This window comes from Onychomys torridus, chromosome 5 (genome assembly GCF_903995425.1).
Source record: "Onychomys torridus chromosome 5, mOncTor1.1, whole genome shotgun sequence".
In the NCBI taxonomy this organism is placed as follows: domain Eukaryota; kingdom Metazoa; phylum Chordata; class Mammalia; order Rodentia; family Cricetidae; genus Onychomys; species Onychomys torridus.
In genome coordinates this window covers 72,729,557-72,742,324 of record NC_050447.1, presented here as the reverse complement: position 1 = coordinate 72,742,324, position 12,768 = coordinate 72,729,557, and the positions used below count along the sequence as shown (strand labels likewise).

The window sequence follows — 12,768 nt, the reverse complement described above, 5'->3', positions numbered from 1 at the left end:
CATATATTACAAAGTAACATCTATAGAGGGAATAGACATATATTTAATAAAAATATATATTAAATAAAAGATGTACTGTTATCTTCCTAGGATAGGAAGTGGCATCTGAAGTGATCTGTCCTCATTTTCAAAACACACTTACAATTGACCTAGTGTTTCAAGACTGGAATGAACATGGACGTGAACATTGATTCTGTTCTTCCTGCTCTCTCTCTATTCTAGTTATTGTCATGTCCTGAGGGATTTAATTTAACGTCAAAGTGTACCCTGAATGGGGGTAGGGATGTCTGCATAAAATGACAGTTTGGACAAGGTTTGAGGGCCTTTGTGTAGAAGAACTAGGAGTCAGAGAAAAGGCTGTGATTCCTGGGTACCTCAAAGATGGCAGCAGTACCTACTATTTGTCTGGAGGTTCCCAGTTCATCGAACTCCGGAATATACTATGTCATTTCATATATCCAATTATGCCTTGTGACTTAGCTCAGCAAACATTTGCTGTCACCTGTCCTGTGTTATCCTTTATGTTGGGAATACAAATATGAATAAAGACCTTCAGCTGTCATGCAGAGTAACTTAAAGTCTGTGGAAGAAGACAGATGTTTAAAGTAATAATTATCATGAAATGCTCCAGAGTTTTTATAGTGCAAATAAATACAAGGTGTTATGAAAGAACAGTGAATGAAAGGATTCACTTGCGCTGAGTCCTGAAGTATCTCATTTACATAAAGTTAGGTGGGGTTCCAGTGTTGCATAAGAGGTGCTCAATCCAGGGGAACATCTGTTGAGAGCTAAGAAAATAGCTTATTGCTCTTGAATGTAAGGCAATAGCTTATCAGAGGTGAAGTAATTGAGAGAGGAAACATCTATCCATTCATCCATCCATCCATCCATCCATCCATCCATCCATATACCCAGGAAACCATCCATTCACCTCTCTAATTAATAGGAAATTGTTGGCCTCCTATTACCATAACTCATGAGCTGGAGAACATAGACATGTAGCATACAGTCCTTTTCTTCAGAAAAATTAGTGTCTATTAAGGAAAAGAGACACCTAAACAAATAACTGTTTTACAGAATTGACCAAGTATCATGATAATTGTACTTCTAAGAATGAGGTTAGTAAATAGAAAAAGGCAAAAAGGCATCTTCCTGGTTCAGGAAAAACTTGGGTGAATTACATATTGATGGACTATCTTCCAAAAAGGCACAAAGAATAGAATAAGATATTGCAATAGACTGTCACATTTGTATGAGAGCCTAGAAGCACAGGACACTTGAAATAGTTCCTGGAGAATTATGGGAGATTGGATGGAGCATGAGGTGGGCACCAGAGGTCCAAGGTATTTGGATATTGGGTCTAAGCAGACAGTACTCACTGAAGGGTTTTAAATCAGAGGGAGGAACATAGTCAGGGTTGTATTTGGGAAGTTGTGTCTAGTTGACTGTGGAGACCAGATTCTGCAAGGAGGCTAAGGAATCGAGTCTTTCTGGGGGAGACTCACAGTGTTCTGGTGACATATGAAGAGGCCTGAATTCAGGCAATAAGAAGAGGAGTGGATAGCAAGAGCTGTGCTTGGAGAGCTTCAATGAGGTGGGTACATGGTAGCATGCCTGGCCTCCAAAGAATCACTCAGGCTAGTATTCAGGGTGAACAGCACTGCCACTCGTCAGAAGGAAAGCAGCAAGCAGCTAGGGTGAACCATGGTGGCCTGTCAGTACAGTACAGATGGGGAATGAACTCAGGTCAGCTAATTAGTTGAATTAAGTGATTCCAAGAACATAGGAGGAGCAGGTTCCAAAGCACACAATACAGTGAAGCTATAATTATGCCACATGAAAATGTCATTACACAAAAAAGAAACTGAAGTGTGGGTCCTGCAGAGCATAGGCAGCCTGGTCTTCTGGTACCTAAGTCCAGTGTTCTTTCCTTAGGTTGTGCAGTGACCTAGTTAGTCATCAGACATTCTGATCTATGGATTCCTCAGGCTAGAGGCTGGGAACTGTGGAGAGAGTTCTGTCTCACTAAACCAGCACATGAGGAGGTATGGACTGAATTTCTCACAAAATATATATACTCTGGATCAAGTAAAAATTTTAAAAGTTGGCACACACAGGCAAAGATAGACATTCATATGTGCAACTGCTTTATTAAAAACTGAATTTTGATGAATGCCCACTATAAAATCTAATTACCAAAAAAGTAATTTATTTATCCCCCTGACCCCTTGATGTATGTTCTATACTGCTCATGGCAGCCTTACTGCAATGAAAGCTTTAAAAAACTTTAATTTTGGACAAGGTTCTAGGCCTCATACATGGTCTGCATTCTACTTCTGTGACCACAGGGATGGAAGACACCAGTTAACAAATTTTAATTAATTAAAAATAAATGTCAAAAATCTGAGGAGCAAATATTGCCAACAGACTTTAAGACAATTTTGTATTTCAATGAAATGTTGACCAAGAATTTGAGTTTCATTCAAACTTATCATTTAGAATGGCATATTAGATTAATATATTAGCTCATGGTTACATATGAAAGTATTTAAAATATTAACATACATGTTTTGTAAGATTCTTTTTGACATTCTTTTATGGGCCAGTATTTCAATGTTAGTGATTAACTGGGAATAAAAGCCAACAGGAAAATAATTCCAAATGCCATTATCTACATTTTAATAAACATCTTACACACTTCCCAGTCCTGACTGGTCAAGTCTCTGTTTGATGATGTCATAGGAAGAACTGATGTCACACTTTAAATATTATGACTTTAGGTTTCAGTAAAAGGAACAGCAGGCCACAACAAAGAAAAACACTTCTTTAAATTAAACTAAAACCACAAGGTGGCTCTGAATTGCAAAGTGTGATTAAAACTTTAAAAGACACTTCACAGTTTATACACCCCAGGAAGAGCTTTTGACCATGAGCTTTCCGGCTGCCTCACAGCACAAAAGAGGCTGCGTTTTTTTATGTTCAGCAGTACACAGTTCAGGGGATGAAGGTGTTGAGGACAGTGAAGATAAATCTCATGGACATGACAATCCTATTTGTTAAAATGTCACCTTTCATGTGAATGGTGTCAGAGTCGTGACAAACTGCTTCAGGAAAATAATTAATAGTGGAAAGTTTGGGTAGGTAGAATGGGCCAGGAATAACACAGGACCAGGGCAGCCTTTTGCTGTGATATTGGCAGATCTACAAATGGCAATTTAGGATACTTGAAAATATCAAATACCACTGTTGTATAATTGCATTTTATTGGACAGTATCTGTACATAGAAATTAAGCTGGCATTCAGTTTGTGAAAGGCTTGGCTGGATTTCTTTCTTCTTTATGTCTCTGTGTCTGTCTTTTAGGTAGGTTCCATCTTAAAAGGAAATCCATTTACATGGCACTTTAAGAGTTAAAAATATTTTTCTTGGCTAAGGAGATGGCTCAGTGAGAAAGAGTACTTGCAATGCAAGCAAGAGGGCCTGAGTTCAAATCCCCAGACTCAATGTGAAAAGCTAGGTGTGGCAACACACCTATGTCCCTAGTGCTATGGGACCTGGAGACAGGAGGATTGCTCAGATTTACTGGCCACCAGCCTAGTGGCAGGTAGAGTGAGAGACCCTGTCTCACGGCCTCCATGTGCACATGGGCCTCTGCACATACACAAGTAATTTTTCTTAACCTCTTTGAACAGACAGATTTGGAGGCTTAAATAACTTATTGAAAGTCACTCGGCAAGCAACTGAAACATGAAACCAGGGAAGCCAGCATCTTCTCCTCTCTCTAGTGTCTAGTCTGTACAGCATTAAGTAACGAGTCATTGTAGTCAATGTCATCACATAATTTTAACTTAAAATATATTCAAAGTTTGTATCGGTAAGGACTCTATTAAAATGCATAGTTTACATAAAATGTATTACCAGAATCCACATGTCCACAAAAGCAACCAAGATGCCATGCTAAAAAGCACCTAGGTTATCATGTATGTGACATATGCACACGTGACACATACTACACAGTGAATCTTCTGTCGAAATGAAAGCAGAGGACACGCCAGTGAGCATTAGTCACTGGAGGAAAGAAAGAGATATTAGTAAATATTTTCTATTAAAAATTCTCACTTGCTCATCCTTTGTTGCCTGCACCAATTTCTTTAATCTCTCACTCTGGTTGGATCTCAGCCAAGCAACCTGACTGATGTTGTGTATTTTTTCCTGTATATTAAATGCATGCTGCACATGCTGTACAATTCACTCTCATTTGTCTTAATGCATTTTGTTCATCATGTCTACAATGCACGGAAATGCATCCTCCTAATTATAAACTGTTAAGAAATGGAGCTGTATTTATAGGCTTCTGAACACTGCACACAACTGTAGGTGAATAGTGCTCCAATGGTTCTTTTTAAGAATGTTACTGTACCATTTAGCAATACAAAGATGTTTTGTTCAATTTCCATTTGTCAGACATTTGCTTGGAACTGTTTCTGAATGACTTCAAATTAATTCATTGGAATTTTAGGAATTAAACGTGTACAGCTCCAAGGTTCCTGCAGAACTATTTTTTTTTTTTTTACCTTTTTAAAGGAAGTCTTAAGGTTGAAAGTAACCATAATTATAATTAAATAATCGCTTTGACAGAACTGCAGTCCAATGTTTGATATATACATATGGTAATTGCTCACTCAAATATTTGTACAAATTAAGTGATATTGCACTCCTTTCATTTAATTAGCAACATGGGAAAAAAAGTGTCAGATTTGTATCTTTCCAAGAGTTCGGCCAATTTGGCATGCATGATCAAAGGCAAAGAGAATGAAATGTTTTTGGAGTATTCCTGAGTTTTCCCTTCTGGTCTTTCAGATACCCTTGGGTCAAATTCCTTTACCTTCCCCAGGGAGCAATTTTCAAAGAGAATGATGTGCTCTCTTCCTACACTTAATTATCATGCCCCTAATCAGACCCTGGATGTCCATCAAAAATCTCTGGCTTGTTAAATAGATATCCATGAAGATAAAAGATTTAGGCATAGCACCTGTCTGTTGCCCTCCAGGAAGCTCAAATTTTGAACTGGCAAATAGTTCCCAAATGCTTGCTATTTGGACCTTTTATTTATTTATTCTTTTCCCATTGAGCTTTTCTCTGATAAAGTAATAATTCTGTTGTGTATGCATTGTTACAGGTACTCTAATAGTGCATTCATAGTAAACCCTGTTTGAAAATGAATTGCAAAAAGAACAGCTGTGGGGGTGTGTGGGGGGCATTTTTTAAAGCACACATAGCCCATGTTAGACCTGCCCCAAGGTGGTAATGTGGACAGCCACCACTTATGTGGCTAGTTTCTGCAGGCGGTAAAATTATTATAAATGTGTAATGGTGCAAAGACTTTCTCATTAAAAGCCCAAACAGGGATGCTGTGATTCTCTAATCCATGTTGACTTTGGGTAGACATCACTGTCAAGGACAGTCCCCTTTGATGTCCCTAAGGTTTAAATGCATAGCAGTCCAACTGCTCTTCAATAGACTCCTGTGCCTTAAGGGAAACAGATGGTTAGGGGCAAGCTTGGAACAGATTTATTTTATCAGGTTGTTGCCTGTTTAATGACCTTAACTGGCAACCAATGGTCACATGGTAACAGTGTGGTTTGGAGGGCTTCAAGGAGATGGTCATCTGTTAACTCTTTCTTTTCAGCGTCCCAATTGCCCCCTTTGGATAACCATGCAAAACATTCTTGTTGTAGTGGTGTGTGTGTGTGTGTGTGTGTGTGTGTGTGTGTGTGTGTGTGTGTGTCTGCTGGCCTGGCTGCCTATCTCTCTGTCTGAGTGTCTGGGTAAATCCTCATGCAGATTTCATAAATCTTCAGAAATATTTAACTTCTTCCATAGGATGGTGAGCACGCTAAAATGTTTTGTATTTGTGTTTTCCCAAATGAAATGTTCGTTTGAAGGGAGAACTAAAGTAATTTTAACGGGTAGTCGGGGCTGAAGATGACCCTGTTTAGTCCTGACCCTTGAGTCCCAAAGTGAGTCAAAAGGCACATCGGTCACCTCAAGCTACCACTTGCCAAACTTAACAGACCACAGCTTTAGAACCTTCTATCCTATGCCCAGAAACATGGTGGGAGAACAAAATGGCGTTATGTTTGGTTTGGGTAGTTTTAGAGACTGTGTTTTAGGGAAGGCTCCCCTTTCTTAGGTCTTCTACCCTGTGTGCAGCTCTTTTGTGGGTTGTCCTCATTCCGAAGAGCTGAAGCACCTCCCAGCAGAGCTCAGACAGCCTGTGGGAAGCTGACCTAGTCCAACTGCAGCCTGGCAACTGGTCTGCTGGGAACAGTCACTTCAAATAGCCACCGCTTCCTACACCTGCCTCCTGATCTTTTTCTGTGACTTTATTTGGTTTGTTTTCAAAAGTCATTTTCCCTGGTTGCTTCCCCACTGAAATATTTCCATATACTTCTTTGTCATGCACTGGAATCCCAGATGATCCATACCATGGGTGCAGAGTTGGTGACTGCTCTAGCAATTGCCTCAGGATGTACCCGTCTGCTCAGGGCTTGTGTGGTGTCGGGTCAATTCCGTTCAGTCCTGAGCCATACAAGAGGGAAGTAATGAACTTGCAGCCAATGAAAATCAGCTAACTATCTTTATCATTTAATATAAAGATATATGCATGTGTGTGTGTATATAATGTATATAAAGGCCCAGTAAAAAACATAGTTCAACCACTAGGAAATAAATACTAATTCTTTTTTATATTGTTTGATTTTTATAAGCCAGGAAATAATGTTGTGGTAGTTCAGGTTTATTTCACAATTTACAATGAAAACTTATTTTCTATGTGTGCCAAGCATAATTTTTCTAACTTAACATCTAACTGTGAAAAAAAGAAGGGATAGTAAGATTCTGCTTTAAGAAGCAGCTTGATCCAGTTTCAAGCAGTGTGGCAGACTAAACGTTCACAGAAAACCTTTCCAACAGAGTCCATGTAAAACACTGACTAAAACTGAAGAGAGAAAAAAGTCTCATGCTTTTAAATGCCTGGTTGGGGCTGCTGGCAAAGTTGAGACTTGTTCAGGGGCTGAAGTATCAATGGCGGTGAGAAAATGAGCAATAAGGCCAGGTAACGCAAGCACCATGTAACAAGCTTGGAGAGCTAAGGGAGCCAGGGCTTTGTAGTTAGAGTTTTCCTGCCTGGCCCACAGTCAGGACAAATCTCTCTTACCCGCCAGTCCCACAGTCTCTCAGACCCAACCAAGAAAGCACACAGAAACTTACATTGCTTACAAACTGTATGGCCATGGCAGGCTGCTTGTTATCTACTTCTTCTATCTTAGATTAACCCATTTCTGTTAATCTATACTTTGCCACATGGTGTGTGGCTTACCAGTGTCTTTACATGTTGCTTCTCATGGCGGCGGCTGGCGTTGTCTCCTCCAGCCTTCTACTTCCCAGAATTCTCTTCTCTCTTGTCCCGCCTATACTTCCTGTCTGGCCACTGGCCAATCAGAACTTTTCCTCAGTTATGATACAAGATAAGTTAGATATAAAACCTTAGACTCACAAATATAAGATAGATAGGATATCTTCTTTAATATTGTAACTGTAATTCTTGCTAGATAATTGTTTTGTTATATGTAATTGTACTATGTAAAAGTAAAAACCTTCCTTTAAAAAAAAGAAAAGGGGAAGTGCTGTGGATATCGCTCTGTGTAAATAAAGTTCTGATTGGCCAGTGGCCAGACAGGAAGTATAGGCGGGACAAGAGAGAAGAGAATTCTGGGAAGTAGAAGGCTGGAGGAGACAACGCCAGCCGCCGCCATGAGAAGCAACATGTAAAGACACTGGTAAGCCACACACCATGTGGCAAAGTATAGATTAACAGAAATGGGTTAATCTAAGATAGAAGAAGTAGATAACAAGCAGCCTGCCATGGCCATACAGTTTGTAAGCAATATAAGTTTCTGTGTGCTTTCTTGGTTGGGTCTGAGAGACTGTGGGACTGGCGGGTAAGAGAGATTTGTCCTGACTGTGGGCCAGGCAGGAAAACTCTAACTACAGGGCTTGGGACTAAACTGGGAGCAAGATCAGTCTGGAGATGTGCAGGAAGTTGCCCCACCAGTAAAAACAGCCTCCATCCCTTTCCATGAATAGGGAGTAAGGAGAAACCTTGAGCCACAGAGCTCTCAAGAGTGCATGCTTGCCTCATTCTCAGCTGATGAAGTGTAAAAGATGGGAGAGAAGTCTTGAGAATCTATAGCCATAACTGTGTGCCTCACAAGTGTAAGAGTGAGGACTCAGCAGCTGTGGGATGAGTGACAGGCCTTCCTGTCAGAAATGTGAACAACCATATTTTTCTTTTGAAGTATTTGGCATTCAGATTCATGGAGAGGGAAAGTAGAATGGTGAGCAAGTGTCCTGAATGTGACTGAACTGAATGCTTCAAATATTTAAGATGTTTTTTTTTTTTTGGCCGGAGCTGAGGATGGAACCCAGGGCCTTGCACTTGCTAGGCAAGTGCTCTACCACTGAGCTAAATCCCCAGCTCCTAAGACGATAAATTTTATGTTAAATGTATTTTTTCATAATAAATAAAAAGAAACATCTTTAAATTTAATTTAAAGTTGAATTAAGTTGACAATGGCACCCAACTCCCTACTAACAAAAACAACAACAAAAGCAAAAAACCCCAGCAAAAAACATAAAAGATGGGCCAAGAATGGAGGTGCATACCTGCTGTCTAATGCTTGGAAGGTGGAGATGGGAAGGTCTGGGGTTCTGAAGTCAGCCTGAGCTACACAGTAAGACTCTGTCTGAAAAGTAAATAAGTAAATGAACACACTTAAAGAAGAAGAAAAATAATTCACCTGTCATAATAATTTTCAAGGAGTGTGAGATATGCTCATAGTAAAACAGTTTACTCTATAACACAGGGAAACACTTCCTATGAAGGACCCTTCTACAGTGAGTCCAATAAAAAGACAATAAATTAGCTGGGCGGTGGTGGCGCACGCCTTTAATCCCAGCACTTGGGAGGCAGAGCCAGCATGGTCTCCAAAGCGAGTTCTAGGAAAGGCACAAAGCTACACAGAGAAACCCTGTCTCAAAAAACAAAAAAAAACCAAAACAAAAACAAAAACAAAAAACAAAAAACAAAAAAAAAACACAAACCAATAAATTGCATTCATCAATTATAAGATTATGCTTAATTTTTTTGTGAGACAGTATGTAGCAGGAATCTTAGAAGTTCTTATTAATAAAATCAAACCTGAGGTAGGTATTGAGGTGAATGCTGGAAGATCAGAGAGACAGAACAAGCCACAGCTTCCTCACCACACCAGTTCCTCAGCTGGTCTTGTTTCCTCAGACTGCAAGCTTCTGAGTCCTCATTCAAATGGGTCTCAGCTGAACTGTTGCTCAAAAGCCTAAAAGCTTAACCAGCCAAATGCTTAACAAGCCAAATGCTTCTAGTTTCTGGTCTACACGCCTTATATAATCTTTCTCTTTCTGCCGCGCTCCCTGGGATTAAAGGCTCGCTTTCTGGGATTAAAGGTGTGTGTCACCATGCCTGGCTGTTTCCAATGTGGCCTTGAACTCACAGAGATCTGCCTGGCTCTGCCTCCCAAGTGCTGGGATTAAAGGCATGCACCACCACCGCCCAGCTTCTGCTATGGCTTGCTCTGACCCATTTTCTAGCCACCATTTTTGGTTCTGTATCTTGTGGCTGTCTGTTCTCTGACCCCAGATAAATTTATTAGGGTTCACAATATTTTGGGGAACACAATACCACCACAACAGTATCTTACTATGTAGCCCTGGTTGGGCTGCAACTTGTTATATAGACCAGGCTGGTCATGAACACATGAAGATTCACCTGCCTCTGCTAAGATTGAGGGTGAACCAGCCATACCTGGCTTTATGCTTATTATTATTATTTTTTTTTTACAAGAAGAAACTGAAAATGCATTGAAGGAAATAAAAGTTCTTAAATTTAACCACCCAATTTTGAAAAGTAATGAAGTAGCACTTAATAAAGAAAACTTATTTTAGTATTATAATATTGAGCCAATCAAATCCCACACAAAGCAAAACACACAAAGAAAGATGGATTCCACTGGGAAGACCATAGTGAATAGGAAAAACTGAAGAAATTACAGCTCAAAGATAGAAGTGGAGAAACAATGAGAGAGATGGTCAGGGATAAGAAGGACAGGTGCAAAGGTCCTGCTGGAACTGGGTTGGTACTTATGCTATGGACAATAAACAATATTTGGAGAGATAATGGATGGAGCTTTCCAGAAGTAGTAGAAGATATATTTTTATACCAGGAATCCCAAGGACTTTTAAGTACACAATAAAAAAGATACAATGAAGTGGGACAGTGGTGATGCACACTTGAAATCCTAGCACTCGGAGGCAGAGGCAGCTGGATCTCTGAGTTTGAGGCCAGCCTGGTCTATAAAGCGAGTTCCAGGACAGCCAGGACTACACAGGGAAACCCTGTCTCAAAAAACCAAAACCAAAATGCACAAATAAAACCCACAATGAGTCCGGTCAAGAAAAACTCAGAATAATGAAAACAATGGCTTTAGAAAACTTCACCAAACCAACAAAGGAACAGACAAACCAAAGTCAGTGTTTGAAAGGGTAAACACCTGGCTTCAGCTGGTTATCAATAACAGTGCACACTGGTTGAAAATGGAAGATCGCTGAAGGGCTTAGGAAAACTAGACGCAAACAGGGTCTCCATTGGAAACGATCAATTCTATCATATTATCTATAACAAAAACCAGAACAAGGGTATTTTCAGACAAACAAAAGCAAAACATTATAACCCAGACATTTACTGAAGGAACGAAAAATAATGTCCTGGGAGTAGGTGTTCGAATGAGGATGGATATGACAAAGATTGGCTGTGTACATGCATGACATTCTCAAAGAAGAAATACAATTATTTAGAGAGAGGTAGAATTCTATAACGATTGTTAAACTAATGCTAATTTTAATACAGTTAATCTAAAGGTTTAGGATCAGCATTGGCAACATGGTTACATGTTTGTATATTAACAGTGGCCAAGCATCTGCTTATAAAGTCAAGCCTCTCATATGACATGCTGTAGGCTGAGTGCACACTCTAAAATCACACGTCTGTGTTTTCACCCTAGGAATCTCTGAAAATGACCTTATTTGAGAACAGGTTTTGTAGATTATGATTAAGGATCTTTACTTGAGCTCATTTTATTACAAGTGGGTCCTAAATTCAATAGCAAATGTCCTTAGAGATGGAAGAGAAGATGGACATAGACCCAAGGCCCAGGGAAGGCAGAGGCAGAAACTAGCTATGCAGCTAGAAGCTGAGGAACACCCGTGTCTGCTAGACAATGGAACAAGCAAGTGAGGATTCTCCCAGCAGCCTCTGGACTCCCATAGTCTTTGTAACACTTGGACTCAGACTTCATGAGCCAATCAAATCCCACTATTTTGGCTCGGTTGATGTGCTGTAATTGTTACAGCAGCCATAAATATTAATGTGCCAAGATTAGAAATACCATATTTACCACTATTTTAATAATTTCAGTTTCCAAAATTTAGGTGTTGCTAACCAAAAACAGGTGGCAGAAACAAAAGCACTGTCATTTTTTGGTTTTCTTTTCAGGGTAAAACCATTTGTTTTCTCCTTATTTATATATGCATGCATTTACTACCCCAACTGTTGGCAAATACTGAACAAGCCGAATTGGCATGTACATGATAAAAACTCATAAGAGAAAGAAATGAAGCAGACAGTAGTAACCTGTGTTGAAGAGTCAGGGAAGGTCAAGAAAGTACTTTCACAAAATGTCTCAGATAGAATGTGACACACAAGAGGGGCATGTAAACCGCAGCACTGATTTTAATTTATGCTCATTACAGGACTCCATAAATACTGCCTTCTAGGAACAGTAGGTATAATTCAGTGGTAGAGTGTGTGATGGTTGTATGTGTCAGGCCCTCTGTTCAATACGCAGAGTTGGAAAAAAATTATCTTCTGGGTAGCCATTGCATCTCCTTATGTGATTGCTATTCCATCTATCTCATAATTAGTGAGTTTTATAACTGATAACCCTTAGTTGTACAGTGCTTTGCAGTGAACTGTAAAGTAGCCCACTTACCTGTCAAGGTGGGACATAACTGTTTTAGAGATGTCTGCACCTGCTTCCTGCAATATTCGGATGATCTGAAATGGTGCACCTGGGTTCCTTCCAGGATGGATAATGACAGGACAGCCAAGCTGAGCCTGGGCATGAGCTGTCGCCTGAAGTACCTTTCTCTCACTGTCAGTCAAAGGCCAGGAGCAGCCAATTTCTCCAATAACTCCACACTTGATACTGGTTCCATCAGCTCCATGGAGAATTTCATTAATAAGGATATCTGTAAGCTGAGGAAGAATGAGGATGAGCCTATTTGATAGGTTGTGAAATACATCCAAATAAAGTCATAGTATACAAAAATATTTATTTAGGAATGTACTCCTTCAAAACTGTATTCAGAGCTAGGGGGCAGGGAGGATGGCTCAGTCAGTAAAGAGCTTGCCTCACAGTCATAAAGACCTGTGTTCCATCCCCAGAACTCAATAAGAATACTAGGTGTAGTGGTCCATTCTTATGACCCTAGCAGTGGGAAGACAGGGATAAATGGATCCCAAAGGCTCATTGGCCAGATAGTCTAGCCTAATATCTGCAGTTAATTCCAGGCCAATGAGAAACCCCATCTCAAAGGAAATGTACAATTTTCT

The 12,768-nt window shown here is 39.9% G+C and overlaps 1 protein-coding gene across 2 annotated transcripts in view; it reads right to left on the bottom strand.

The window, feature by feature from the left end:
• The window catches only part of Pter (phosphotriesterase related), a 70,970-nt gene that overhangs the window by 15,006 nt on the left and 43,196 nt on the right, over positions 1–12,768 (bottom strand). For both annotated transcript variants that reach the window (XM_036188166.1, XM_036188167.1), the window contains exon 3: positions 12,146–12,411. In XM_036188166.1, coding sequence (XP_036044059.1) covers positions 12,146–12,411 — 266 coding nt within the window. The remainder of the gene's footprint in view (positions 1–12,145; positions 12,412–12,768) is intronic.